We start from the raw sequence: 27,445 nt of genomic DNA on the forward strand, positions 1-27,445 counted from the left end.
AGATTTTGCCTGGTATGGAGGGAAGGTCTTATTAAGAAAGGCTGAGGGATTTGAGGCTATTTTCATTGGCGAGAAGAAGGTTAAGAAGTGACTTAGTAGAAACATACATGATGATCAGCAGATTAGATAGGGTGGATAGTGAGAGTCTTTTTCTGCAAATAGTGATGGCTAGCATGAGGATACATGGCTTTAAATTGAGGAGTGATAGATACAGGACAGATGTCAGAGGTAGGTTCTTTACTCAGAGAGTAGTAAGGGCATAGAATGCACTGCCTGCAACAGTAGTAGACTCACCAACATTAAGGGCATTAAATGGTCATTGTATAGACATATAGATGATAATGGAATAGTGTAGGTTTGATGGGCTTCAGATTGGTTTCACAGATCAGTGCAACATCGAGGGCCAAAGGGCCTGTACTGTGCTGTAATGTTCTATATGAACTTCACTCCAGTGAAAAACGTCCCAACCTATCTTTATAACTCAAACCTTCCATATCCATCAATATCCTGCTAAACCTCTTCAGAATCCTCTCTCGCTTAATAATATCCTTCCTATGACTGGGCGATCAGAACTGGGCACAGTATTCCAGAACCAATATCCTGTACAATGTCAATTTGACTTGCCAACTCCTGGACTCAAAGGACTGAGTAGTGAAGTCAACTGTAGGAACACCTTTTTAACCACCCTGTCTATATGTGATGAATCCTTCAAAGAATTCCATCTTTCGAAAAAGCCCCATCATCCATGTTTGTACATAAGCTGTAATAAGGTCTGGAACTCAGTGATCCTAGAACAATCCAAGTAGATCATTAGTGAACCATTCATAAATTGGTTCATAAATTTCAGGACACCTACAATTGCTTTGCTGGTGGTCAAGAAGAGACTGATGGGTTGGTAATTGGCCAGATTAGATTGCTTCTTCTTTCTGTAGACAGGACAAGCCTGTGCAATTCTCTAACTTGTCAGGGAGGTGCCAGATTTGTAGCTGTTCTGGAGTTAGCTACCACACCAGAAACAATAAGGAGCCAACCAAAATGTCCTTTTGCGTGAAAGAAAGAATCATTTTTATTATCTGTAAACCCTGGAACGAAATGTATTGAAAATGCAATGTCAAGCATACATGTGCAGGTACAAAGTTAAAAAGGAACACTGTCCTAGACAAAGGAATGTTGAAAGAAATAGACAACTTGATGTCCTTAGTCTATCAATGAGATTGAGGATATTAAGCTAAAACTGTGGTTGGTTAATTGATGTCTTTTATTCATAGCAGTAATGAATATTTCAGTCATCCTTTAAGTACCCCCTGTTCTGCTGTTTGTGTTTAACCAGTTCTGTTACTGAGCACACTTTCTTCCATAGAGTCTGAGACAGCACTTTCTCCAACTGTTCCTACTTGCATTCCAAGATCTTTCTCTTCTGCTCTGTTAAAAACAGTTTATCGGGCAAACTGAAGTTCAGTTTCTTCCTTAGGTTTGCTAATTCTGGGTGAGGTCTCATGTAAAATTTCAAAATCAGATGCAAATCAGTACAGGAGACAAAGGTTTCTTTATGTCAGAATGGACTGACTCAGTCTAGCACTTTTTAATAACGTAGTGATTTCGGTTCAAACTGTCTTTGTTTATTTCACACAAGTTTCACAACTTCATCGATTTCTGGTCAGGTGACTGCTGTGGCAACTTTAAGTCATTCCCTTTTTAAAATCATTTCAGTCCATGAAAGCCCCAAGGTTTAGAATCTGATGGGGTTCAAAAATCAGGATTCCATATTTAACCTCTATAGTAATAAAGATAAATGGATGGTCTGGGTGGCTGGGAGGTTGTCAGGGGTTGGATGCCAAATATGGAGGTGAGGGGGGATATGGAGGTGAGGGGGGTAGTAATGGGTTAGGTGTCGGGTGGCTATTGTGCTTTTCTTTCTTCATTTGTTCGAGGTTGGTATCACTGGCTGGTCAGCATTTATTGCCAATACAAGTTACGCTTTCGAAGATGGTGGTGAGCTGCCTTCTTGAAAGACTGCAGTCCAATGTTCTGGGTTGACCCACAATGCCCTCAGGGGGGAATTCCAGAATCATGATGGAAAAGGGTTAAATTTCCAAGAAAGGTAGTGAGCTGCTTGGAGGGGCTTTGCAAGGTGGTAGTGTGCCAACATATCTGCTGCCCTTCTCCTTCTAGATGGAAGTAGTTGTGGGTTGGAAAGGTTCTGTCTAAGGAACTTTGGTGAATTTCTGCAGTGTATCTTGTACATGGTACAAACTGCTGCCACTCAGGGTTGGTGGTGGATGAGTGGATGCTGTTTGTCCTGGATGGTGTCAAACTACTTTAGTATTGCAGCTGAACCCATCAAGGGAAGTGAGGCATATTCCATCACACTCCTGATGAGCTTTGTAGATGGTGGATAGGAGTTGGGGAGTCAGGAAGTAAATTATGCACTACAGTATTCCTATCGATGTGGCCTGGTGGTATTATCACTGGATTGTTAATCCACAGACCCAGCTAATGTTCTGGGTACTATTGTTCGAATCTCACCATGGCAGATGATAGAATTTGCATTCAATAGGTAAACATCTGGAATTGAGAATCTGATCATGACTATGAATTCATTCTCTATGGATTAACAGTCTAGTGACAATATCACACTCGATCACTAGGTCGACATTGAAATCCTCCATCCAGAGCATTTTCTACACCTTTAGCACCTTGAGTTGCTTCCTCAAAATCTTGTTCAAAATGGAAGAATCCTGATTCATCAGCACAGAGAGGGCAGTCATGTGGTGATCAGTTGGGGTTTTCTTGCCCATGTTTAACCTGAAGCCATGAGACTTGATGGGGGTCTGTTGTCAATGTTGAGAACTTCTGGACAACTCCGCCTGACTATGTACCATTTGCCATCACCTCTCCTGGCTCTGTCCTGCCCTTGAGATGATGATGGTTTTGTCTGGGACATTGCATGTAAGGTATGACTGTGTCAGGCTGTTACTTGAATTATCTGTGAGGTAGCTCTTCCAATTATGGTGTGAGCCCCTGTTAAATAAGAGGACTTTGCAGGGTCAGGAAGGCTGATCTTGAGGCCATCTTTTCTGCTGCCAGGTCGATGTCAGGTGGTCAGTCTGCTTCTATTTCTGGTGTTTGGACTGAAGAAATCTAATTTCATGACTGGGGAATCGTTATAAATGATTGGGGATCAGTAATATAGTATGACAGGAGTTAGCGCTGCTTTTAATCCCTCTAATGTTTACTGAATAATTATTAAAGGTTAGTCAGTCAGAAAAAAATGGATGCCTGACACTTACTCAGAATATTTCTGAGGATGCCAAACAAATGGGCAACAGCCTGACAGAAGTTTAAGCTTCTTAGGCAAATAATGCACAGCCTGTGCTTTGGGATTTATAAAGTTTTTTAATGTGTATCTATCATAAAATGCCCATTTTCTAACTGCCTGCAGATTACAGGATCTGGGCCATTAAAATTAAAATCCTGTCACTTATACATAATGTTAATACTGTGCCTGTTGTCCGCCTCTATGACCCATTGTTTTATCTTTAGTCTTCTCTGTAACCCTCACATCAACTCTTCCTTTTGTCCTTTATTTATTGAAATCTCTCTCTCTTGCCCTGTCTCCTTAATGCCTGTCAATCATCACAAGTTACAAATCAGAAGTGTGATGAAATATGTGCCTGGATGAATGCACTCAAGAAACTTAACACCATCCAAGATAAAGCAGCCCATTTGATTGTCCCCCATCATACAGTACCTTCAATGTTTGCTCCCTTCTGTTATTCATGTAGCTACTTATTACAAAACTGGCAGCCCCAGTGTTAATATCCCACACAGAAACGTGGTACAGTTAGCACCCATTCGCAAATTTAATCTTAGTTTGGACAAATTGTACACTGCCCCAAATCACCTAGAGAAACCAGGTAGCAAATAACATTGCAGATGGAAGGGGACTAGGAATTGATCATCTTGTTATAATTTTCTATGAGATAATATCAATAATTTTTTTCAAAATCCTGGGTTTCTCTCTCCTTGCACAGCACCGATCCTCCCTGGTCATGTGACAATAATTAATCAATCAATCCTTCCTCAGATGACCACTTTCTTAAGGTCAGGGACCATTCCTTCAAGCCACTGGCCTTGGTACTTAACCGTGCAAAATCTCCCTCCTACTAACTGGCCATGTAGTGATTCCACCTGACTCAATCATGTCCCAAGTTCAAATCAGGGGTAACATACTACAAAGTCACTTAATTCCTTTGGAAAAATCTATGTCTTTCAAGTTCTGCACAATACGAGCGTGCAAATGGTCAATGGGTTTAATAGAGTTTTTTTTTACTTAGACTGCAACAGATTTATTTTAGCCCAGTCAAATAACTGAATTAACGCTGCATTGGAAATATCACATGAATTTCATTCACATGTACTTATTTGATGATTTTGTATAGTGATAAGTAGCAATTCCTTGAAACTTCCCTTGTGAAAAGTTTGTTCAGCATTGATATTAATATCAAAGTGACTGAAATAAAGAATAAAACCACTTTTCTTCTTTATTTCATTCTTAAAACATGAAATATTCACACACTTTTATGTCTCTTTCTCAGGCAGGTTGTTTCAAGTGTTTGATTCTGGCAATTTTTGTTCTGGTTTGTCTCATTAAATTGCTGATTAACTTGACATTCAAATTCAGGATCTGCCATCACTTGAATCAAGGAGACAGGCTGACCTGAGTGTCTTTTTATGTTGGTAACTGGACACACAAACTGTCCTTTCTGTTTGAAATGCTCCCTCGCATGTGTCAAATAATTTGACTCAACATTACTTTCTTTCTTGAAGTAAACTACATAACAGGTTGGAATGAAATGGCAACATAAAATGCTATAGATTGATGCTAAAATCGCAATTGCTTCAATTACTGGGTAATATTTGTTGTTAGCTCCCACATTAACATATGTAGCACCAAATGAAATCCACACAATTAAATAAACAAGCATGCTGAATGTGATAAACTTTGCCTCATTAAACATTTCTGGTGCCTTTCTTCCCTTAAAAGCAAGAATAAAACAGACAAATGCAAGAAAAGCAATGTATCCTAACATTGCGACAAATGCGACGTAGGAACCTTCGTCACATAACAACAAAATCATTTGGGGGAGATTCCTATTTCGTACAGGCTTTGGAGCTTTCAAAGATAACCACATTGAGCAAATGACCACTTGAATTCCAGTGGTGACAATTATAACAGGCACTGGTTTATAAAGATACTTCAATTTTTTATGAGTATTTGGATTAAAAGTAAAAGCGAGGATGATTCGAAAAGATTTCACCAAAATGCAGGAAACACAAAGTGTAAAGCTGATACCAAAAAGTGGTTGTCGTATTTTACAAGTATAATCAAATGGCTTTCCGAGGAAGAAAACAACACTGATTAAACCGAGCACTAGTGAAAACAGCATGATGTAACACATCCAACCCCCTGCAGCTTTCACAGCTGGGGTACGCCAATATTTTGTGAATAATATGAGTATTACACATATTATGAGTACTGCTAAAATGATAAATATTATTAACACCACAGAAAGAGCTTGCTTCCACTGTAGAAACTCGACAGATTTATGTTGGCATTTTGTACTTCCTTCCTTAGACCAGTAGTCTTCTGAGCACTCAATGCAATCATTGGAATCTGCAGGGGAAAAGAGTGTTACACAATAGCATAAAGGAGCAAAGTGAAATTTTGAAACTAAATATTTTGACACAATGGGTGTAGTTTTATGAGTTTGTGCTCACAGTGTGAAACCTCACTGGAGAAGAAGTAACAAAGAGGATTGATGAGGGCAGAGCAGTAGACGTGATCTATATGGACTTCAGTAAGACGTTCAACAAGGTTCCCCATGGGAGACTGGTTAGTAAGGGTAGATCTCACGGAATACAGGGAGAACTAGCCATTTGGATACAGAACTGGCTCAAAGGTAGAAGACAGAGGATGGTGGTGGAGGGTTGTTTTTCAGCATGGAGGCCTGTGACCAGTGGAGCGCCACAAGAATCACTGCTGGGTCCTCTACCTTTTGTCATTTACATAAATGAATTAGATGCGAGCATAAGAATACAGTTAGTAAATTTGCAGATGACACCAAGATTGGAGGTGTAACAGACAGCAAAGAAGATAACCTCAGATTACAACAGGATCTTGACCAAATGGGCCAATAGGCTGAGAAGTGGCAGATGGAGTTTGATTCAGATAAATGCGAGGTGCTGCATTTTGGGAAAGCAAATCTTAGCAGGACTTATGTACTTAATGGTAAGATCCTAGGGAGTGTTGTTGAACAAAAAGACCTTAGAATGCAGGTTCATAGCTCCTTGAAAGTGGAGTTGCAGGTAGATAGGATAGTGTAGTAGTCATTTGATATGTTTTCTTTTATTGGTCAGATTACTGAGTGGAGGAGTTGGGAGGTCATGTTGCAGCTGTACAGGAGATTGGTTAGGCCACTGTTGGAATATTGCGTGCAATTCTGGTCTCCTTTCTATCGGAAGGATGTGAAACTTGGAAGGGTTCAGAAAAGATTTACAAGGATGTTGCCAGGGTTGGAGGATTTGAGCTATATGGAGAGGCTGAACAGGCTGAGGCTGTTTTCCCTGGAGCATCGGAGGCTGAGGGGTGACCTTATGGAGGTTTACAAAATTATGAGGGGCATGGATAGAATAAATAGGCAAAGTCTTTTCTCTGGGGTCGGGGAGTCCAGAACTAGTGTGAGAGGGGAGACCTACAGGGCAATGTTTTCATACAGAGGGTGGTATGGGTATGGAATGAGCTGCCAGATGAAGTGGTGGAGGCTGGTACAGTTGCAAAATTTAAGAGGCATTTAGATGGGTAGATGAATAGGAAGGGTTTGGAGGGATGTGGGCCTGGTGCTGGCAGGTGGGACTAGATTGGGTTGGGATATCTGGTTGGCATGGATGGGTTGGACCGAAGGATCTGTTTCCATGCTGCACATCCCTCTGACTCTATGACTCTAAGTGCGTCTTCAGTATTTTAACACACACAAAAATCTCTGAAATGTTCCTCTGACAGGTGAAGCTTTTGCACAGAAAGCAAAAAGAAAGTCATAAAATTATTTTATGATATTATTAAACATATGATGAATATAAATATTTTTGTAATTGACAGGGTGCATTCACCAACCTTGCAGTCCCAGTAGGAAGGTACAGTTGAAAGAAGCTTGGAACAGAGGAAGATCTGTGTCACTGTCATGCAGAGATTCTGGGATGGGTTGTCAGCCTCAAGGTGATAATGGCAGTCAGGAAAATTGAACACTCCACACACCTGCCTTGGGAATTAGTGCCCCCAGAAGCACAGTTTCCATTGCTTGCTGGGGGTGGGGGCAAGGGTGATGGCAGCTGACATTGACTCAAGAAAAAGTTTGGATGTAGCTGCATTAGCTGCCAGACACCGTGGAGTGGGCTGTTTAAAAATGCTTTGTGCTGTTGGACTTCATCCACTGTCCCTAGTCTTAAGCCTACCACAATAAAAGAACAATGTTCTACAGCCCTCTCCTGCCAATTGAATGCTGTGACAACACATCCCTCTGAACATCTTGAACAAAATGGCAGTCTATTCTCCCAAAACACCTCTCCTCTGACCAATCCCACCCCACAGTCTACCATTCCTCCATGCCAAAGTATATAAGAGGAACCTCGATTATTTGAATAGAAATTATCTGAATTTTGGATTATCCAAAGTAGATTTCAAGATCCCGCGCAAACATTACATTAAAGCGGTAACTGTATTTGGATTACCTGTACTGAAGTACATGTGAAAACACTGACAAAAACGAAGAAATACAAGGAGCTCAAGCATCAGTGACTGGATTTTTTTTAGGTGAGTGTTTTTACACAGCCCTTTACAAAATTAAGAGTTTTACAGTATTCCTGTCATTTTACCGGGTCGTTCATTAAAAAAAAGGCCAAGAACGGAAATGCATGTGTGAGGCAGCGCTTCTGTATTTCTATCGCGAGACTGAGTTCCCAGAAACTGACAAATGCTCTTGCAATTGTAGACAATGTTCGGGACCTTGCTTGATACTGGAATTTGATATACAATATTAATGTCATGGTCAGTCCTTCTCATTTTAACCTGTAATTTGCAGACTGCAAGGATTAGTTTGTTTAAATGGCAGACTCATTAAAATTATAGATTTAAACAAATTCTCTGGTAGAGCACAGTGTTAGATCAGTATGGTTTCCCTTGTTTAAGATGAAGTCGATTATCCGAACAAAATAGTGCCCGCACATCTCATTCAGATAATCGAGGTTCCTCTGTACCTCAAACACCTCCCATATCTCTGACTCCCCACATTCGGCATTTATTGCCTGTCCCTAATTGACCTTGAGAAGGTGGTGGTGAGGTGCTTACAGGCCATGTGCTGTAAGTAGACCCACAATGCCGTGGGGGAGGGAATTCCAGGATTTTAACCCAGCGACGGTGAAAGCATGGTGATGTATTTCCAAATAAGATTGGTGAGTGGCTTGGAAGTGAACTTACTCCGATGCCCTTGTTGCCCTTTTCCTTCCAGGTGGAAGTAATTGTGAGCTTGGAAGGTGCTCTCTGAGCAGCCTTAGTGAATAACTGGCACACACTGCTGCTACAAAGCATTGATGTTGGAGAGGGAGATACTTGTCGATGTGGTGACATTCAAGTGGGCTGCTTTGTTCTGGGTTCTTGGATGTTGATGGAGTTTCACTCATCCAGGCAAGTGGGGTTGTTCAATCACACTCCTAAATCGTGCATTGCAAATGGTAGACAGGCTTTGGGGAATCAATTACTCACTACATGACTCCTAGCCTCTGACTTGCTGTTGCAATCATTGCATTCATGTAACTAGCACAGTTAAGTTTCTGGTCACTGGTAACCCTGGGATGTTGATGGTGTTTCAATTATGGTAACACCATTGAATGTCAAGGGATGGATGATAATTAGATTATCTCTTGTTGCAAATGGTCATTACCTTGCACTGTTTAAGCAAAAATGCTATTTTCCACTTTTGAGCCTAAGGCTGGATATTATTCAGGTCCTACTGTATTTGGATGAGCTTTACTTCAGTATTTGAAGAGTCATAGAATCATAGAGCCATATAGTATACAAGAGACCCTTCACCCCAATGAGTCTGTTCTGACCTACACGAATTCCACTTTCCAGCAGTTGGCCCAGAGCCTTGAATGTTTTTGAACTCTCATCCAAATACGTTTTTAAAGATTGTGACGTTTCCTGCCTCTGCTACCTTCCCAGGAATTGCAAATGATGATGAACATTGTGCAATTCCCACTTCTGACCTAATGATGGAGGGGACATCATTGATAAAGCAGCTGAAAGATGATTGGATCTAGGACACTATCCTGAGGAACTTCTGTACAGATGTCCTGGACCTCAAGTGAATGACGTCCAACAACCACAACAATAGTTGAACTGAGGCTGTAATGAAGTCAGGAGCTGAGTGGTCCTAGTGGAAGCCAAACTGAGCGTCACTGAGCTGGCTATTGCTGAGCAGATGCTGCTTGAGAGCATTGTTGATAACACCTTCCATCACTTTACTGATAATTGAGAGTAGACTGATGAGGCATTAATTTGCTACATTAGATTTGTTCTGCTTTTTTCTGTACAGAACATATCTGGGCAATATTCGATATTCGGGTAGATGCCAGTGTTGTAACTGCACTGGAAGCTTTAGATCGGGATACAGCAAGTTTTGACCACCTGAATTCAGTACTATTGCCAGAATGTTATCAAGGCCCATAGCACTTGCAGTATCCAGTGCCTCCAACTATTTTTTGACGTCGTGTGGAGTGAATTGGATTAGCAGATCTGTGATGCTGGGGCCTCAGGAGGAGGCCGAGATAAATCATCCACTCAGTACTTCTAGCTGAAGATTTTTGTATATGCTTTGCCCTTATCTTTTGCACTGATGTACTGGGTTCCCCCATTATTGTGGATGGGGATATTCATGGAACCTCCTCCTTCAGTGAGTTATGGCTGGATGGTGGCAGGACTCTAGAGCTTAAAGCTGTTGTTGGAAAAGCTTAGAGGTGCCTATCACTTGGTACTTATGCTGTTTGCATGCAAGTAGTCTTGTTATGTAGCTTCATGAGCTTGACCTCATTGGTAGGTATGCCTCATGCTGCTATTGACATGCCCTCCTGCACTTTCCATTGAAGTACAATTGATTCCCTGGCTTGATGGTAACTGGTGGATATACCAGGTCATGAGGTTGCAGATTGTTTTGGAGTGCAATTTTGCTGCTGCTGATGGCCCATAGCATCTCATGGATGTCTGATTTTGAATTGCTAGATCTGTTCTATTTAGCATGGTGATAGTGCCACATAGCATGTTACATGTATGTTTAATCAACCAGTTCAAATGCATTATTACACTCTTCTGGAGCAAGTGGGACTTGAACCAGTTTCACAGGCCCAGAGGTTGGGACCCTGTACACTATTTATTTAGTATTCTTAGCTGAAGGCCCAGACAGCCACTAGATTATTGGTACAGCTGTGTTCCAGATTGATTTCTGTCACTATAGGTTAAGTGCTTCATTGTATTAGGTATTATAATTTGAAAATTATTATAATTTTGGGGTGGTATGGTAGCTCAGTGATTAGCACTGCTGCCTCACAGCGCCAGGGACCTGGGTTCGATTCCAGCCTGGGCGACTGTGTGGAGTTTGCACATTCTCCCCATGTCTGTGTGGGTTTTCTCCAGGTGCTCCGGTTTCCCCCCACAGTCCAAAGATGTGCAGGTCAGGTGAATTGGCCATGCTAAATCACCCATAGTGTGATTAGTCAGAGGTGATTAGGTGCATTAGTCAGAGGTGAAAATGTGTTGCTGGAAAAGCACAGCAGGTCAGGCAGCATCCAAGGAACAGGAGAATCGATGTTTCGGGCATAAGCCCTTCTTCAGGCTAATGCCCAAAACGTCGATCCTCCTGTTCCTTGGAAGCTGCCTGACCTGCTGCGCTTTTCCAGCAACACATTTTCAGCTCTGATCTCCAGCATCTGCAGTCCTCACTTTCTCCTCGCATTAGTCAGAGGGAAATGGTTCTGGGTGGGTTACTCTTGGAGGGTCAGTGTGGACTGGTTGGGCCAAAGGACCTGTTTCCACACTGTAGGGAATCGAATCTAATCTTATCAAGATCTGCATTTTTGATACTTCCATGGTTCTGAGGTAAAAAGGAGATTTTTTTTAATCAAGTGAGATACATCTTTTAAAAGCTTTTTTATTATGCAACCAACTGCCATCTTGTATGGTTTGTTTCTTTTTGAACAGTGTAGAGTAGGCATAAAGTGGCACTGGATCATGATGATTCAAAGGGATATGTGATGCATCTGGAGTAGAGACTTATGTTGACATGGAGGAGGGAGATCAGAGAATTTGAACTTACCTATCAAAACATTCTCTCATACAAACTATAGATGACAAAACCTCTTAGGTCCTTTGAAAACTTGGCCCAACACTTTGAAATGTGTGGAGAAATAGGCTATGACTCTTTCCACAATGCCTTAAAAGGCACACACAAAAATTGGAAACTCCTGGAATAGAGTGGGATATCCCAGAACTGAGCCGAGTGTTTTAGAGGGCTCATGAGTTATCCTGACTCAGTGACAGGCTATAGCTTTCAGCTGGCTGCTATGTCTTTAACTTTCAGACTTCTTTGAAGAAAGGTGTTCACAGGCCTCACCTACTTGCAAACCTCACCCTATTATTTTCCAGAACCAATAAAAGAATGAATTCAATGTATCCTGGAGTTCTCTAACAAACTATTTAAGTGGAGTGCACATCCCCATTCAACATTCCTGCTTAAGCCATTAGCTCACTGACAAAATGAGGGGAGGGGATTCAAGTTCATGTCCTGTAAAAGTAATGAGTGTCAATAATGACTTTAAACATTAACTTTTCCTTTGGGGTTCACATTACAATCTAACTATTTCAGTTTTGCTCTTATCCAAATATCTATCTTACAATTATTTGTTCACTGTGATTGGACTGCAGCATTGCAAATGGATACCAGGTACAGAGTATTCAAAATAACTTTAAAGATTTGAAGTATAATCTTACTGTTGTACATATTGCTATATATGCAATGAGTTTCACTGAAGTTTCTCCATACCATCTCTCACTTGATACCTACTATTGTTGTCAGAGTAAAATCCAGCTGGGCATGGATTACATTCAAAACAACAGAACCTTTTCGTTGACACAGTCTTCTTATGTCCAGGTCTACAGGTTTGTGGACAATTAGAGATTTGAACCTATGATGAACATAATATAAAAACAGATGAGTGACTGAAGATTTTGTTGACAGTGTGTTCACTTAAGTTGTTAACTCAAACCCACACGACCACCAGCCTAAAAGTAAACAAAAGGCAAAAATAATGGGAAACAAAATAAGAAAGGGCTTTGGCTCAAGTTTAACGGGATGTGCAGTAATGCAGTGGATAAGCAAGTCTTAGTCTCAACTATAATATTGGCAAATAAATCAGTCTGGAAAATAAAATGTAAAGGTTTTGCAGTCATTGACACTCTGTGTGAAATAAGTTTAACTCAGTGTGTAGCAAAAGCCAGACCAAACAATATTGAGTCAATAATTCAAGGCAAGTGAGTCAACTTTTGATCTTGGGCATGCTTGGCTGAGATTTTATCTTGGTAATAACCACTAAATTTTCAGTATTTGTCTTATTAATCCCCTGAAACCAACAATATTTTCTGCACAGAGCATAGACTGGGATTTTCCACTGGCCAGGTAGCTGTTTCTGCAGCATTGACGGGAAATGTGCATCAGGATGCTGTGAAATTCCTGACAAAGCAGACTCCTGTGGAATTGCCTGTGAAATTTAACATTGCCACGTCAATTGCCCCTCCACCATTTTCCCACTGAAAGTCTCCATTTACATCAGAGAATTGAGTGTCCTGCTGCAGTTAATAATAATGCACGAAAAGTTACAAAATTAAAAATCCAGTCTAACTCCTGAGTGACTATTAAACTGCACCCCAACTTAGCAACCCCATAACTCTACCTCCTCAGATCCCTTACATCATCAGGACCCTGATCCGACAACAGCTCTCTCTCCGGTACTCAAGAAACCTCCTTTTCCCAAAATCCGGCATCTCACACTCCACCCAGAATCTAACAGACCCCATCACTCATGCTGACAACCCCTTGCCCCCAAAAACCTGGCAACACCTCCAGTGTCTATGGAAACCTCATACCCACCCTTTCAGCAACGCCCAATATCTTCCCACTACCTGACCCAACAACGACACAACCCCACTGCCATTAATGTCAGACACCCCCCTCTTCAGAAAAACAATCCCCATTAACAGATTTGGCAGCACCCTCCTCCCCCTCAAGACCCGTAACTCTTCCAAGTTCCCGACCAGACCCAATATTCCTTGATTGCACCAACCTGTCCTAAGAAGTCCATCACTTATTTAAATAGTCCACCTGGCACCCTGTACCCTAACCACCTGGCACCCTACCTACTTGGCACCCTGACCTCTCACATACCCATTCACAGGAGCTGTCAAAGCCGTTGTGTGAGGTAGTAGATGTTTAGATCACAGAATGTGGAAACTGCTACTTTGATTGGGAGAAGTGACCATTAAATGATAGAATTACTTATTAAGATGGGGAGTGAAGAAGTTGAATCTGAAACTATTGCCCTGAATCTAAATAAAGGGAACTGTGAGGGTATATAGTGCAAGGTGGATGATGGGCTGGTGAACCTTACTAAACGTGTTGGCAGGAATACGTAAGGAATAGTTACAACAATTATTCATTCTTATCCAGCACAAAAATAAAACAGGAAAGGTGTTTCATTCATGGCTTACAAAAGAAATTAGGGATGGTATTAGATCCAAAGAGAAGACACATAAAAATTACCAGCAAAAAGCAGCAAGCCTGAGGACTGCGAGAAATTTAGAATTTAATTAGACAGGACAAAAAAAATTGATCAAGAAGGGCTAAATGGAGTATGAGAGAAAACCGAAAGGTACAGAAAAATGCATTTTAAAAGTTTCTATAAATTCATGATGATAAAAAGACTAGTGAAGACAAATGTAGGACCCTTACAGTCAGTAATAGTAGAAATTATAAAGTAGATCAAAGAAGTGGCAGAAGAATGGAATACATATATTGATTCCGCTTTCACTAAAGGGGACACAAATACCCTCTTCAGAAATGTTTGGCAACCGTGGATGTACTGAGAGGGAGGAAATGCTTTAGGAAAGAAATGGTATTAGGGAAATTAATGGGATTAAAGGCTGACAAATCCTTAGGGTCTGATTATCTGTATTCCAGAGTACAAAAGGAAGTGGCCCTGGAAATATTGGATGAATTGATGGTTATCTTCCAAAAATCTGTAGACTCTGGATATTGGAGGGTGGCAAATGTAATCCCACTACTTAAAAAAAGAGGGCGTAAAAATAATAGAATTACAGGTCAGTTAACCTAACATCAGTAGTGGAAAAATGCTAAAGTCATATAAAAAATATGATAATAGAACACTTGAAAAACAATAATGGGATTGGAAAAAATCAGTGTGGGCGTATGAAAAGGAAATTATATTTATCTAACGTATTGGAGTTATTTGAGGATGTATCTCGTAAAGCAGGTAGGGTGAATGAGTGGATGTGATGTGTTAGGATTTCAAGAAGGCTTTTGATAAGGGGTTCGTGAGCAAAATTAAATCATATGGAATTGGAGGTAATATATTGGCCGGAGATGTGTTGCTGGAAAAGCGCAGCAGGTCAGGCAGCATCCAGGGAACAGGAGAATCGACGTTTCGGGCATAAGCCCTTCTTCAGGAATGAGGAAAGTTTGTCCAGCAGGCTAATATATTGGCACAGATTGAAAAAGGTTTGGAAACAGAATGGTAATACATTTGTTTTCCTCTTGGTAATAGATAGTAACTAGTGGTGCATCACAGGAATCAGCGCTTGGGGCCCAGCTGTTCAGCATGAGGGAACCAAATGTAATATGTCTAAGTTTGCTGATGACACAAGCTTTGATGGGTTTGTGAGTTGTGAAGGGGATGTAAAGTGACTTCTGGATAAATTAGACAAATTGAGTGTGCGGGCAAACTTATGGCAGATTCAATATAACATTAATAAATGTGAATTTATACATTTTGGTGCATAAAACAGAAAGGCATAGTATTATTTCAATGGTCATATATTGTAAAATGTGGATGTACAATGGGATCAAGGTGAGCATGTATACCAGCCAATGAAAGTAAACAGGAAGCTGCAGCAAGCAATTAGGAAAACAAATGGCATGTTGGCCTTCATTTCAAAAGGATTTGAGTTCAGAAGTAAGGACGTATCAATGCAGCTATACAGAGGCTTGGTACCATCACACCGAGAGTCATGTGAGCAGTTTTGATGTCTCTACATAATCAAGGATATATTTACCAGAGAGAGAGGAATGGAGGTTCACTTGGGTCATATCAGTGATGGCAAGATTCTCATATGAGGAGGCATTGGTTTGACTGGATCTGAATTCACTAGAGCTTAGAACAATGATCGAGGGTCTGATTGAAATGTATAAAATCCTAACAGGGCTAGGCAGACTAAATACTGGGATGATGGTTTCCCTGGTTACAGATTCAAGAACCAGGGGTTACAGCTTCAGCATATGAAGTAGGCCATTTAGCACTGTATTGAGGAAATATCTTTCACTCAGAGGGTAGTCACCCTGTGGAATTTGTTACCACAGAAGGTTGTCAAGGCTGAGGCACTAATTAATCCTAATGAGATTAGCTCAGCATGATTTCTCTTTCGTCGGCCTGATTTGTCTAATCCCAGGCATATTCAAGAAAGAGATTGATACAATTTTAGATGTTAAAGACACCAGGGGTATAGGGCAACAGTAGGAATATGACACTGAGGTAGAAGATCAGCCATGATCATATTAAATGGTAGAATCATCTCGAAGAGCCAAATACCTTACTTCTGCTCCTACTTTGTTTATTTGAAATGGAGGCCTGGTTTGATTCCCACTGACCAAGTATAAGCATCCTGTCAGAAATGCTGACTTTTTTCTTCATATTAAAAGATAGACTGGATTGATAATCTGACTATGTTTGCCACTTTTCAGGTAATCTGGCAATACATTCAGATATTGTCATTATATCTGACCTTCAATACACAGTTCGTTGTTGAAGACCCCACTGACTGCAATCAGGTAGAAATCACTGCACTGATAAGAATTTACCTTTGTTTCCAATTAATCTGGATGCAATTCTTTTGAAAAAATTGCAACTGGTTGATTTGGGTGTAACTAGGCTTGACACAGTATGCTAAGTTTACAATTAATACTCAAAACCTTCATTGGTACTGAAAAATTAATTTTATATTAGCATAAATGTCTGCAAAATTCTACATTCTTTTTTAAAAGTTTGTTTATGATATTTCAGCTTCCACTTTAATCACAAGTGCACTTGGAAACAAATAATTTATTTCACTTGCTGTAAAATCTAACCTGTAAAGTCAATGCTCATTATTCATTTTTTAAAAAAAAAGTACAGATAAAAACTACAACCACCATATCCATTCTAACTTGTTTGGAAAAGCTCACCTCTAGGTCCCTGGAGAAATTAAGTATTTGCTTCATCGCATTGTAGGTACCAACATTGACAAACTGTATTGAATCATTTTCCATCTTCCATTTGATTATGTTATATCCATTTGAGAAATCTCCTGAACTGTCAAATTCAAATTGCCCATCTTCTGTCTTAAATTTAACATTCTTCAATTCATTTAACAACTGAAAATAGAACATTCTTCAATTATTGGAAGTTCATCTGTTGAAAATACAAAAAAAGGAATACTGATGCACACCTTAGCGTTCTACAAATAAAGTAACAGTTCTCAGGGTAGAGTGGATCTTGAGTAGAGAAAGACAGTCTTCACAACACTAGAATTTTGACTGAAGGAATTGGGACTATAGTAGGTTAAGTTGAGAGTTTATAATTGATTGATTGGTTGAAACAAAAATAGAAATTGCTGGAGAAACTCAGCAAGTCTGGTAGGATCTGCAGAGAGAAAATAGAATTAACATTTCAGTCCAATGAGCCGAATTCAAAAAATTCTGAAGAAAAGGCATTGGACTCGAAATGTTAACTCTACTTTCTGTCTGCAGATGCTGCCAGACCTGCTGAGTTTCTCTAGCAACTTCTCTTTCTGTTTCAGATTTCCAGCATCATAAGTTCTTTGTTCTATTTGATTTGGTGCGGTTTTATTTTCCTTTCTTGTTTTATCATTTCAAGTACCAAACGGTAAACTTCCGAGGGTTATCACTGCCATTACTTCCAAAGAAAAACTTCAGTTGTGTTTTGTGTTCAAATATATATCCCAGCTAACTCTGGAAATGAGTGGGCTCCCTGCAAAACATTTGAAGGAATTCACCTGTTCCATGGGTGAGGAGATTAGACCATAAGACTATAAGTTATATGAGAAGAAGTAAACCATTCATGGATTCTACTTGGTCATTTAGTTACACCAAAGCTGAACCTGTCTTTGTGGTATAACCCTTGAATCACTTAATTGATTAACATCCCGTTTCTCTCAGTCTTGAATATTCTTAGTGATCCAGCCATTTACAGCCCTCTGCAGGAAAGACTTCCACAGATTCACCAGCCTCTGAGGAAAAAAAAACTTCTCATTCTTTCTTAAATGGGAGATTTCTGACACTGGGATCATGTTGTCCACTCCCAAACTGTGTCACAAAGAGAAACAATCTTTATGTGTCTACTCTATCAAGCCCCCGGGAACTTTGTACATTTTAATAACATTTCCTTTCATTCTCCTGAACATCCAAAGAGTACAGGCCAAAACTACACAACCTCTCTTATAAGGAAATCATTCCATACTCAGTATCAATCAACTGAACCTCCTCTGGATTTCTTGTGGACCCTGTTAGTTTCTTTTATATCTTTTATTTACAAAGTTCATCTGCTCTTTAATAGTCTTGTTACCATCAGTGGGGCAAAACTATAACTTCTTTAAGTAATGTTTAAAGTTTGGAATTGTTTCACCTTTGAATGTAAGGCCAAAATATTTCCAATCTTATCAATGTCATTAATACTGGCAACCTGCCTAGAATTAGACCAAATATCACTGGCAATCCAGATTTTACTTAAATTCTTTTGAATCAGCATGGTGAACAGTTTGATGCCAATACATCTTTTCTTAGAAGCCCAGAATTGTTCACAATATTCCAGCCATGGCCTGACCAGGTTTTAGCAAGATGTCACAATTTTAAATTCCACTCCCTTTGAAATAAGGGCCAACATTCCATTTGCCTTCCCTATTACCTGCTGAAGTTGGATGCTAGCCTTTGAGTTTCATGCACTCAGATACTTAAATCCTACTGTGCTGTGGTTTGCTCATATAAATAATATTTATACATAGTAATAGATCAGTAACTATAAGTTTAGTGAACAGATAAGTGCACATAAATTTTACTTTGATTGAGTAAATCTGTTGAAGAACATCTCTCACATTGGCTTCCCCATATTGATGCTGGCATTAGTGTTCACATAGCTCAGTGTAATCTGCTTCTGAGCTAGATTGGAGCTTTCAGAGAGACTGAGATACACGGAGTAAGAAAACAGACGAGGTTAGGATCAAAAGCCAAGAAAAGGAGAGAATTATTACTTTTATCAGCTGGCGATAAAAGCAAGTAATAGTGAGCCTTCCATGGATGCGAACCACATGACAAAGAAAAATAGCCAGTAGAAAAATAAGTGATTGCTTTTCTCTTGTTTGTTTCTTGCAGAATGATGTAAGTTAATATTATCTCCAAAGAATCAAGTTCTATTAAGAGTTTTGAAAGTGTGGGGAGACACAACAAGTAGTTTCTGATAAATTTGAAAGGAAGAGTAGACAGAGTAGTGTAGAGACAGAGATCTGGAATGTTTATACGGTGCATGGACATCGAGAAGGTTACTAGGGTAACACTGATTGATTGATTGATTGAAAAGCTTTGTTTTGTGAACAGTACAGGCAGATCATGGCAAACAAGGATTTACCGATCACAGGGTGTTTAGACAGAGCGAGGCATACAAGGTTACAGCTGCATAGCTGATGTACAAAGCAAGATCGACATCAGTAAGATCAACATCATTTGAAGTTGGAGATTCATTCAGCAGTCTAGTAACGGCAGAGAAGAAACTGTTCTTGAACCTGCTGATGCATGTGTTCAAACTTCTTTACCAGTGATGGACAGAGCCTTTTGGAATGGAAAGAATCTGTAAAACTCTGGAAGAGTTGAAGGTAGTGAATGGGATAAATACCAGTTAAGAAAGAGTTGGAGAAACCCACTCATAGAATGATGAAGCATGGGAATCACTAGGAGGTTTGCAGTTAAGGTTGTGTAGATGCCCAAATATTATAGAAAGAATCTTGACATTTACCTGCCATGGTGGGAAATTAAAATTTTGGGTGCAGTTCCCTTGAGTACAATTAAACATTTTCTGAAGAGCATAAGCTATTGCCTTGATGGCTAAGTATACACCATAGGTACTGGGTTCTTTAAACATTTCAACAATTTGGTAATATTTTGGAGATTTATTTCCTTGTGAGTTTGAATTTTTGCAACTTGGCTTTGCATCTCTTCTATTTATAAAGCTTATGTACTCTTTAATAATCTTGTTAGTGTCAGAAGGGTAAAACTGTAACTTCTTGAAGTAATCTTTAAAGTTTGGAATTGTTCCACCTTTGAAAGTAAAGCCCAAAATAGTTCCAATCTTTTCAATATCTTTAATACTGGCCACCTGCGCAGAATTGGACCAGATATCACTGGCAATCCAAATTTTACTTATATTCCGTTGAATCAATGTGGTGAACAGTTTGATGATTTCTGATGATCTTACAAATGCGATTATAACTTGTGCATTTAATTTCACAATCATTTCAGCTGTCGCATTAATTTTAGCATTTTGGTATTCATCCTTAAAAATTGGAATCAGTTCATAAAAATCAACACATATATTGAGCCTTGCTGCATGTGAGGTAAAACTCTTCAATCCAGCCCGTCCATATGCATCGTCAGAAGCAATGGCTGCGACCCGTTTCCAATTGAGGTGTTCCATAAGTTGAGCTATGCCATTAGTTTGATGATTGTCATTTGGAACGGTCCGTAAAAATGGTGCAAATTTTGTCTTGTCACTGAGAGTTTCTGCTGATGATCCATAACTAATCTGTCAAGAGTTCAAAGAAAATAATTTTTCAAAACAGAATTGTTTTTTTTAGAATAATATATTTACATGTGGACAAGAATCAGTTCAAGCAAATATTTTTAATTGAGTATTAAAAGTGTGAGGCAGAACATATCCTTTTTACAATTAATAATAAGTTTGTATAGATTATTTCTAGTTTTAATAGCATTGAGCCCACAGCCAAACACCCTACAATTCAATACTAACTCCATTCTACTTAGTCAGCACAGATTACAAGGAGCACCGTAGCGTCACTCTGCTGTAGAGTTTCAACTTTCCACTTGCATAGAAAGCTCATGTTATGGATTAGCCATAACCTCACACTTCCCTTTTCTTTCAGATTCTCAGAATGCTCTTTCAAGTTGCAGAACAAGAGATGATTTTCATAGCTTAAAGTTCATTTTGTGAAACCATTGCAATTAAAGTTGTGCCTGTACTAAAAAAATACAAGCATAGTAGATTGGAAAACGTTTTTACTGTATTGTAAACAAACAGTTCTTTCTAGAAGCCCATGAATGAAATCCTCCACAAAATGCATGCCAGAGTATAAAAAGCAATGGTCACTCACTGTTGCGGTGATGCATTTCCCAGTTAATGAGACAAATTGAATCTTACTGTCACTATTAATATAATAATTTGTTATTGGTGAACATGAGCAGTGAAACTTCATATCTCAATATATGGGTGAGATTTTCTCCTCTGTAGAGTGCATGAGGCTGGGAAATAACTGGGTGAATTTACTCTGAGAGAAGTTCACCCTCTTCTCACCATCTCCGCAATTTCTCTGGATGAGAAAATCCATGGGTGACATTTGTGGCTCTCCAGCAATTAAAACTCTTAAGTCATGGATTAATGGCCACTTAACGCCTTAATCTACCACCTCACTAATCATTGCCTTCCCAATCGGAGAGAAAGCTGGCTAGTTTCCTGACTGGGGAAAGGTAAGGTGCCTGAGTGAGAAACTCACCCTTACTGTTATTGAGTTGGCTCACAGGCAATCCAGTGAGTTATCTCATTGGTTAGGAACAGCTTGTTCATCATCACTAAATATGCTCATCTTTCCTCCCAACACAAAAACACTTAGGAAACTCCCATTCTATGTGTAGCAATGTGGCTAAATGGATTTCTGCTACTGGATGTCTTCTGAACACAATACACAAGTATCAGATAATGGCTAGCTCCCCCAAAAATACAACATAATCATCTCCTCTTCACATTTAATGCATCACCATTATGAAATCACCACCATTAAGATCCTGATTAGACATTGAACTAAGCTGGTTTGATATATGCTGTGGATGCTGGAACAGATCAGGTGGTGTATTTTGTGGCAAGTGAGTTACTTCAACATTCCTCAAAGGATTTAATATATCAGAATTGTCATGAAATACTCTCCATTTCTGCAGCACTCAAGTAGCCTTTTTAAATTCATTCACGGGATGTGGGCATCATTGGCTAGGCCAACATTCAGTTCCCATTGCTAATTGCCCACAGGATAGTTGAGAGTCAACCACATTAATGTGGGTCTAGAGTAACAGATAGGCCAGAGCAGGTAAAAATGACAGTTTCCTTTTCAGAGAATAGAAAATAAACATACATACCTGTGGAATAAGGTAAAGATTCAACAGCCTTGCAACTACAATTGATATTTCTGAGTAAAGGCCCCCAACAACTGCTTTTACATTTGGATTGTAGTTGGTGTAATTACAATGAACTTCAATCCTACTGTCCGAGGAGTTAAATTTGGAAAGAAATCTTTCAGTTGCTTGAATTGCAGCGATAACATCTGAGCAGCTGTCATAAATTTCATATCCCAGTGTTATGCCAGGTAAAAAAGTTGAGTTGTTTATCTGTTCGATGGTATATATCATAGCTTGGACATGGAGAAAAATGGAAGGATCAAATCTAAAGAGAAATAAAACACAACAGATTTTTCATAATTATAAAGAAACATGTAGAATAATATATCTCAAACTGTTTGTGGTATGTTTGCTAAGATTGAAAGGTGGTCACTTTAGAGTTGATAAACTATGGGCTTTCAGATGGAAACAAATTAAGTTCTACATCTTATAATTGACTGTAAAACTGACCTCAATGACTTGTAGAGAAATTCCTCTCCTAGACAGACAGGCACACACACACACACACACACAAACACCTCCTTTCACCAATGGACATCCAACAACACCCTCATCTCAGACAACATGGATGCCCGCCTGATTGTCAACCTCACCACCAGGTGGTAGGCTGATCTCCCCAACCTGAATGCACTCAGTGACCCACCAAATCCACTTCGTCTTCCCCCAACTACAGGATTTGGTGGATGACATCCCTCCATTCCCTGTGTCACCCTAACATTCCCAATATTCTGATACCCTTCCCACTTACAGTCTACCTGCATCATTTCATTTGTCAACTAACCATCCCACCCTCCACCTTGTGGGCGGCACGGTGGCACAGTGGTTAGCACGTTCTCCCCGTGTCTGCATGGGTTTCCTCTGGGTGCTCCGGTTTCCTCCCACCATCCAAAGATGTGCAGGGTCAGGTGAATTGGCCATACTAAATTGCCTGTAATGTTAGGTAAGGGGTAAATGTAGGGGTATGGGTGGGTTTCGCTTCGGCGGGTCGGTGTGGACTTGTTGGGCCGAAGGGCCTGTTTCCACATTGTAATCTAATCTAATCTAATCTAATCACTCTTTCACACCTGGCAGCCTACTTCTCACAAACCTGCCACCATAATCCCTCACCCTCTTGCATGAAACCATATCTCAGCATACTACCCCTTCACCCACCTGGTACCCCACTTCCTTACCTACTTGTCGACTTACCCTCTTCCAGCTGCCATCCAACCACCTCGCCCATCTTCCATCTTACTATCTCACCCAGCTGCCATCTATCCCACTTATCCACCTGACATCCTGCTTCCTGAACACCCACCTGCCACTCTGATCCCTCTCCTCCTTGATTTATGCACTTACCTTCTCTCACTTGCTGTAAAAAGAACTTTGTGTCTTTTAAACATGTTTCTTACTGGAATACAGCAGCTATTGATCTAAAAATGGGCTGTGTCTTGGCTTCCATCTTAAACCCTGCTTCCATCTTAAACCCTGGATTTCCAGCCAGTGCCCTATGATTGTCACATCACGGACAGGCCAAACGTGGAAAACTACCATGAAAGTTACTGACAGGTAAGTGGGCAAACTTTAATAGGATTACCTTTGGTCAGATGTGTTAGGATGCTAATTAGAAGATCAGAGAACATATTTCGAGCTGTTCTTAAGATTGCTGGGCATTAGGAGTTTTTTAACACATTATTATTAGAACGTAGGACATTGAAACAAGATAGACCCCTTGATCCTTTCAACTTGGTCCATCATTTAATTAGATTTTGATTAATCTGCAAATTTCCACCTGAACCCTTTTACTCTCGACTCCTTTATAGATCATCAATCTGTTCACATAATCCTGCAATATAGTCAATGACCGAACCTCCTCTGATTTCTGGGGTAGGGAGTTACAAAGATTAAACACCTTCTGAGATAAGAAATTCCTCCTGATCTCCTTCTTAAATTGGAGACGCTTTATTTTGAAACTGTGCTCCCCAGTTCTAAATTTCCCTACCTGACATTAAGAACGCAATGCCTTGTCCATCTTAAATTTGGTAGAAGTAAAGCCATTGTCTTTGATTTCCCGCCAACATTTCTCTATCTTATCCAATCTAAATCCAAGAAAGCCTTAATTCACTTCTAAAGTATGGCCTACTTTTGGCCATGCCCTTCCTGCACTGCTTTGAGGTTTCTCATCACCTCAAAGCTTGGCTCCTTGAATGTTTACTTTGTTGGCACCCCCACCATCTCACTTTAGAGAATGTATCTTGACCAAAGAATTTAACACACTACTTACTCACCATCAATGTCCTTGATAAGAGCATGACACGTGATATAGTTCCTTTTATCAACCAAATTTTGTGGCTTTCTATTATCCGAATAATCAAATATATACGATCTTTATTCTTGTGCTCAAATCCCAATTGCATCTTTAATTTGCTGAAGAAAATGCTTAAATCCTGGCTGTTTATTCATTATTTCTAATGCAACCCAACTTGAATAAATAATAGAGTAGAGAAAGAAAAATGCTTCCAATGGTAGAAGTGTCAGTAACCAAAGAAGTTAAAGTGATTCAGCTCAATTGAATATAAGCAGAAGAGTTGTTATGATTTGAAAAATACCACTTACCTTCTCTCACTTGCTGTAAAAAGAGCTTTGTGACTTTTAAACATGTTTCTTACTGGAATCTAAAACATCCCCCCACCACCACCATTACATCTAAAAGCACACCACTGCATTTAAAAGATGGGTGGAATTCATAAAAAATTCAAAACAAAATTGGATAAATATTTGATATGGAAGCATTTTCAGGCCTATGGGAAAGAATTGGACACTGAGGTAACTAGATGACATGTTCAAAGAATTGACATAGATAAAATGATAAAATGACCTCCTTTTCTGCAGTAGAATTTAACGATTCTGTAATGCTGCTCTTACTTTAAGAAAACATTATTGTCCTTAAGCCACACACAGACACCTGCATCAATTTGAAACTGAGGGAGGGAGACATAAAGGTAAAATAAGAGTGCACAATTCAGAATAATCAATGTAATTGGCAAATCCTAACCGAAAATAAATCAATTCATTCCATGCCATTGATATTTCTTTTTGAAAAACTTTGCTGTGTCTTTTTTTGACATTTGTTTGGATTGTCTGATCTTTTTTCATTTCCTTGGACAACTATTTTGCACATTGTACTGTACTTCAAAGTACATCCCTAATATATAGAGTTGATAAAATAATTCACAAATATGTGGATCACTGTAACAATATATTTTGTTTACAAGCACAACAACGCACAACCTTAGGCATTGTGTGGTTCATTTAGCATCAAATTGAACTACAAGGAAATTGTGATTTATTCTTCACTTTTCACTTTACATTTTGTGCTGTGTTAAATCACTACACTAATGACAGTGAAAAATATATAAGGTGCAGGTAGATTTTTATTTGTCTGTAATGCAATTGACAGAACTACTGCATGTATTATATAAAAGTGGGTTTGCCTTTCATTTTAGACTAAATGGCAACATTCAAAGTAAGCTTCATTGTTGCCTTTCAGATATTAAAACAATGTTCTGAATCACTGCACTGCCAGAAGTGTTGCATTTCAGATTAAATTTTAGACCAAGATTTCAATCTGCCTTTCCAGATAGATATAGAAAATCTCACATTACTACTCCAAACAAGAGCAGGGGAGCTCTCCAGCTCTCCAATTTTGACCAATTTTATCCCTTAACCAATAATCACTAGATTGCTACTTGTGAAACCTTGAAGTTAGCAAATTATCTGCTCCATTTCTGAAAATACAAAATTTGCCCAAACTCTCAGAGAGAGTCTGATTTTATTTTTCGTTGTATTATTGCCATCCTCACATATCAGAGTCGAGAGTGTGTTGCTGGGAAAGCACAATAGGTCAGGCAGCATCTGAGGAGCAGGAGAATCGACATTTTGGGCATAAGCCCTACATCAGGAATCAGGACTCCTGATGAAGGGCTTACGTCTGAAACGTCTATTCTCCTGCTCCTCGGGTGCTGCCTGTCCTGCTGTGCTTTCCCAGCAACACACTCTCGACTCTGATCTCCAGCATCTGCAGTCCTCACTTTCTCATCACATATCACAGTGCCTCTTGCACTCCACTCACATTCTGATAGCATTGTTATTTTGTACAATATTTATAGACTGCAAATAGAAAACATTTTTAGTTCATTTAAACTTTTGATTGCCTGGATTAGGTTAAGGTAAGTGTTAGCCAGAGTATTCCCTTGACTGAGTTGTTGAGTCCTTGATAAGAACATGACACATGTATGGCTCCTTTTATCTTCCTTTGTTCCCTTCATTCCTTTAAACTTCTCGCCCATCTTCAATTAACACAAACCTGGTCTTAAAAGAAGACTAGAATTAAATCAAAGCGAAACAAGTTAATAAATATGTTGAAAAGCACAGCCAGTCAGGCAGCATCTGAGGAGCAGGAGAGCCAATGTTTCGAGCATAAGCTGTTCTCCTGCTCCTCAGATGCTGCCTGACTGGCTGTGCTTCTCCAGCACCACAGTCTTCAACTCTGATCTCCAGCATCTGCAATCCTCACTTTCTCCTCATTAATAAAGATGTAAAACATACCCTGAGCAGTGCAATGGTCCTGGCTGTGTCCGATGTGTAAGGTTTTCTACCAGTCTGTGGACTGGAAAGAGTCCCCCAATGATGATGTCCCCTGGAGCTCTGGCTGCTACAATATCATCAGGGATATTGCAAGATCCCACTGGATAGATAAGAGAGGCCCAGAAAGATACTGTGAGCACTATCGGTGTCAGAAACATGGTCACTACTTTTTCAACACATCAAGTTGTATGTGAACTGAGATACAATAACTGAGAGGTGACTAGTACCTGTGGTAAACTGAACGTTACTGTACCTCATTTGCTTTTATTCTCATTCAGCAGGGAGGAGCTACGCAAGTATTAAGTTGCTCCTCTCTATTTTAAAAGCAATTTTAATTTCCTTCTTTAATGCCTCTTTTAAATTATAGCAGATAAATTGAATGCAGTATATTAACCAACTGAAGGATAGTTTTAATTAAAAGACACTTAGTTAAGTACATGAATAGGAAAGGTTTAGAGGGATATGGGCCAGGAGCAGGCAGGTGGGTCTAGTTTGGTTTGGGATTATGGTTGGATGGACTGGTTGGACCGAAGGGTCTGTCCCCGTGCTGTATGACTCTATGATACTAGTTGTAATCTCTAGCCTTAAAGAAAGCCAGTGAAAGACCTTATTTTTAAAATTCCTGTCAGTGCTAATTGTGATTTTAAAGATAATTAGAACATAATAATGTATGGAAAAAGGTTAAAAAGCTGCAGATACTGAAAATCAGAAAGAAAATCAGAAATAGTTAGAAAAACTCAGCAGGTCTGGCAGCATCTGTGGAGAGAAAGCAGAGTTAATGTCTTGGGACCAATTCTTCATAACTAGTGGTAGCTAAGAAAAGGTTAGTATATGTGCTGGAAAAAAGGTGGAGGGAAGGGGATAAGAGTAAATGATGGGTGGCTGTGATGCCCAGACAAAGAAAATAACGGTTGGGCAGA

The 27,445-nt window shown here is 39.6% G+C and overlaps 1 protein-coding gene across 3 annotated transcripts; it reads right to left on the minus strand.

Moving 5' to 3' along the window:
- Positions 1-1,978: 1,978 nt before the first annotated feature.
- LOC122545366 (G-protein coupled receptor family C group 6 member A-like) lies at positions 1,979-26,866 on the minus strand. Of its 3 annotated transcripts, none has more exons than XM_043684427.1 (7): positions 26,779-26,866; positions 26,487-26,625; positions 21,861-22,164; positions 19,456-20,241; positions 16,617-16,805; positions 12,171-12,291; positions 1,979-5,677 (listed from the first exon to the last, which is right to left on the minus strand). In XM_043684427.1, exons 3-7 carry the CDS (start codon positions 22,128-22,130, stop codon positions 4,572-4,574), a joined length of 2,472 nt encoding a protein of 823 aa, XP_043540362.1. In that variant the 5' UTR covers positions 22,131-22,164; positions 26,487-26,625; positions 26,779-26,866; the 3' UTR covers positions 1,979-4,571. The 3 variants fall into 3 exon arrangements, with proteins under 3 accessions (XP_043540362.1, XP_043540356.1, XP_043540352.1); XM_043684421.1 differs by having other exon boundaries at positions 26,753-26,835; XM_043684417.1 differs by lacking the exon at positions 26,779-26,866 and having other exon boundaries at positions 26,487-26,746.
- Between the last annotated feature and the right edge of the window lie 579 nt (positions 26,867-27,445).

This window comes from Chiloscyllium plagiosum, chromosome 3 (assembly GCF_004010195.1).
Source record: "Chiloscyllium plagiosum isolate BGI_BamShark_2017 chromosome 3, ASM401019v2, whole genome shotgun sequence".
NCBI classification, from domain to species: Eukaryota; Metazoa; Chordata; class Chondrichthyes; order Orectolobiformes; family Hemiscylliidae; genus Chiloscyllium; species Chiloscyllium plagiosum.

What these genes read in the sequence shown, in the direction of transcription:
- LOC122545366 (XM_043684417.1), bottom strand. Translation starts at nt 26,683, where the DNA reads ATGTTTCTGACACCGATAGTGCTCACAGTATCTTTCTGGGCCTCTCTT. An exon ending in GGACCATTGCACTGCTCAGG is followed by an intron (nt 22,165 to 26,486) that starts GTATGTTTTACA and finishes ATTTCTCTTTAG; the next exon opens with ATTTGATCCTTCCATTTTTC. An exon ending in TTAATTTCCCACCATGGCAG is followed by an intron (nt 16,806 to 19,455) that starts GTAAATGTCAAG and finishes TTCTATTTTCAG; the next exon opens with TTGTTAAATGAATTGAAGAA.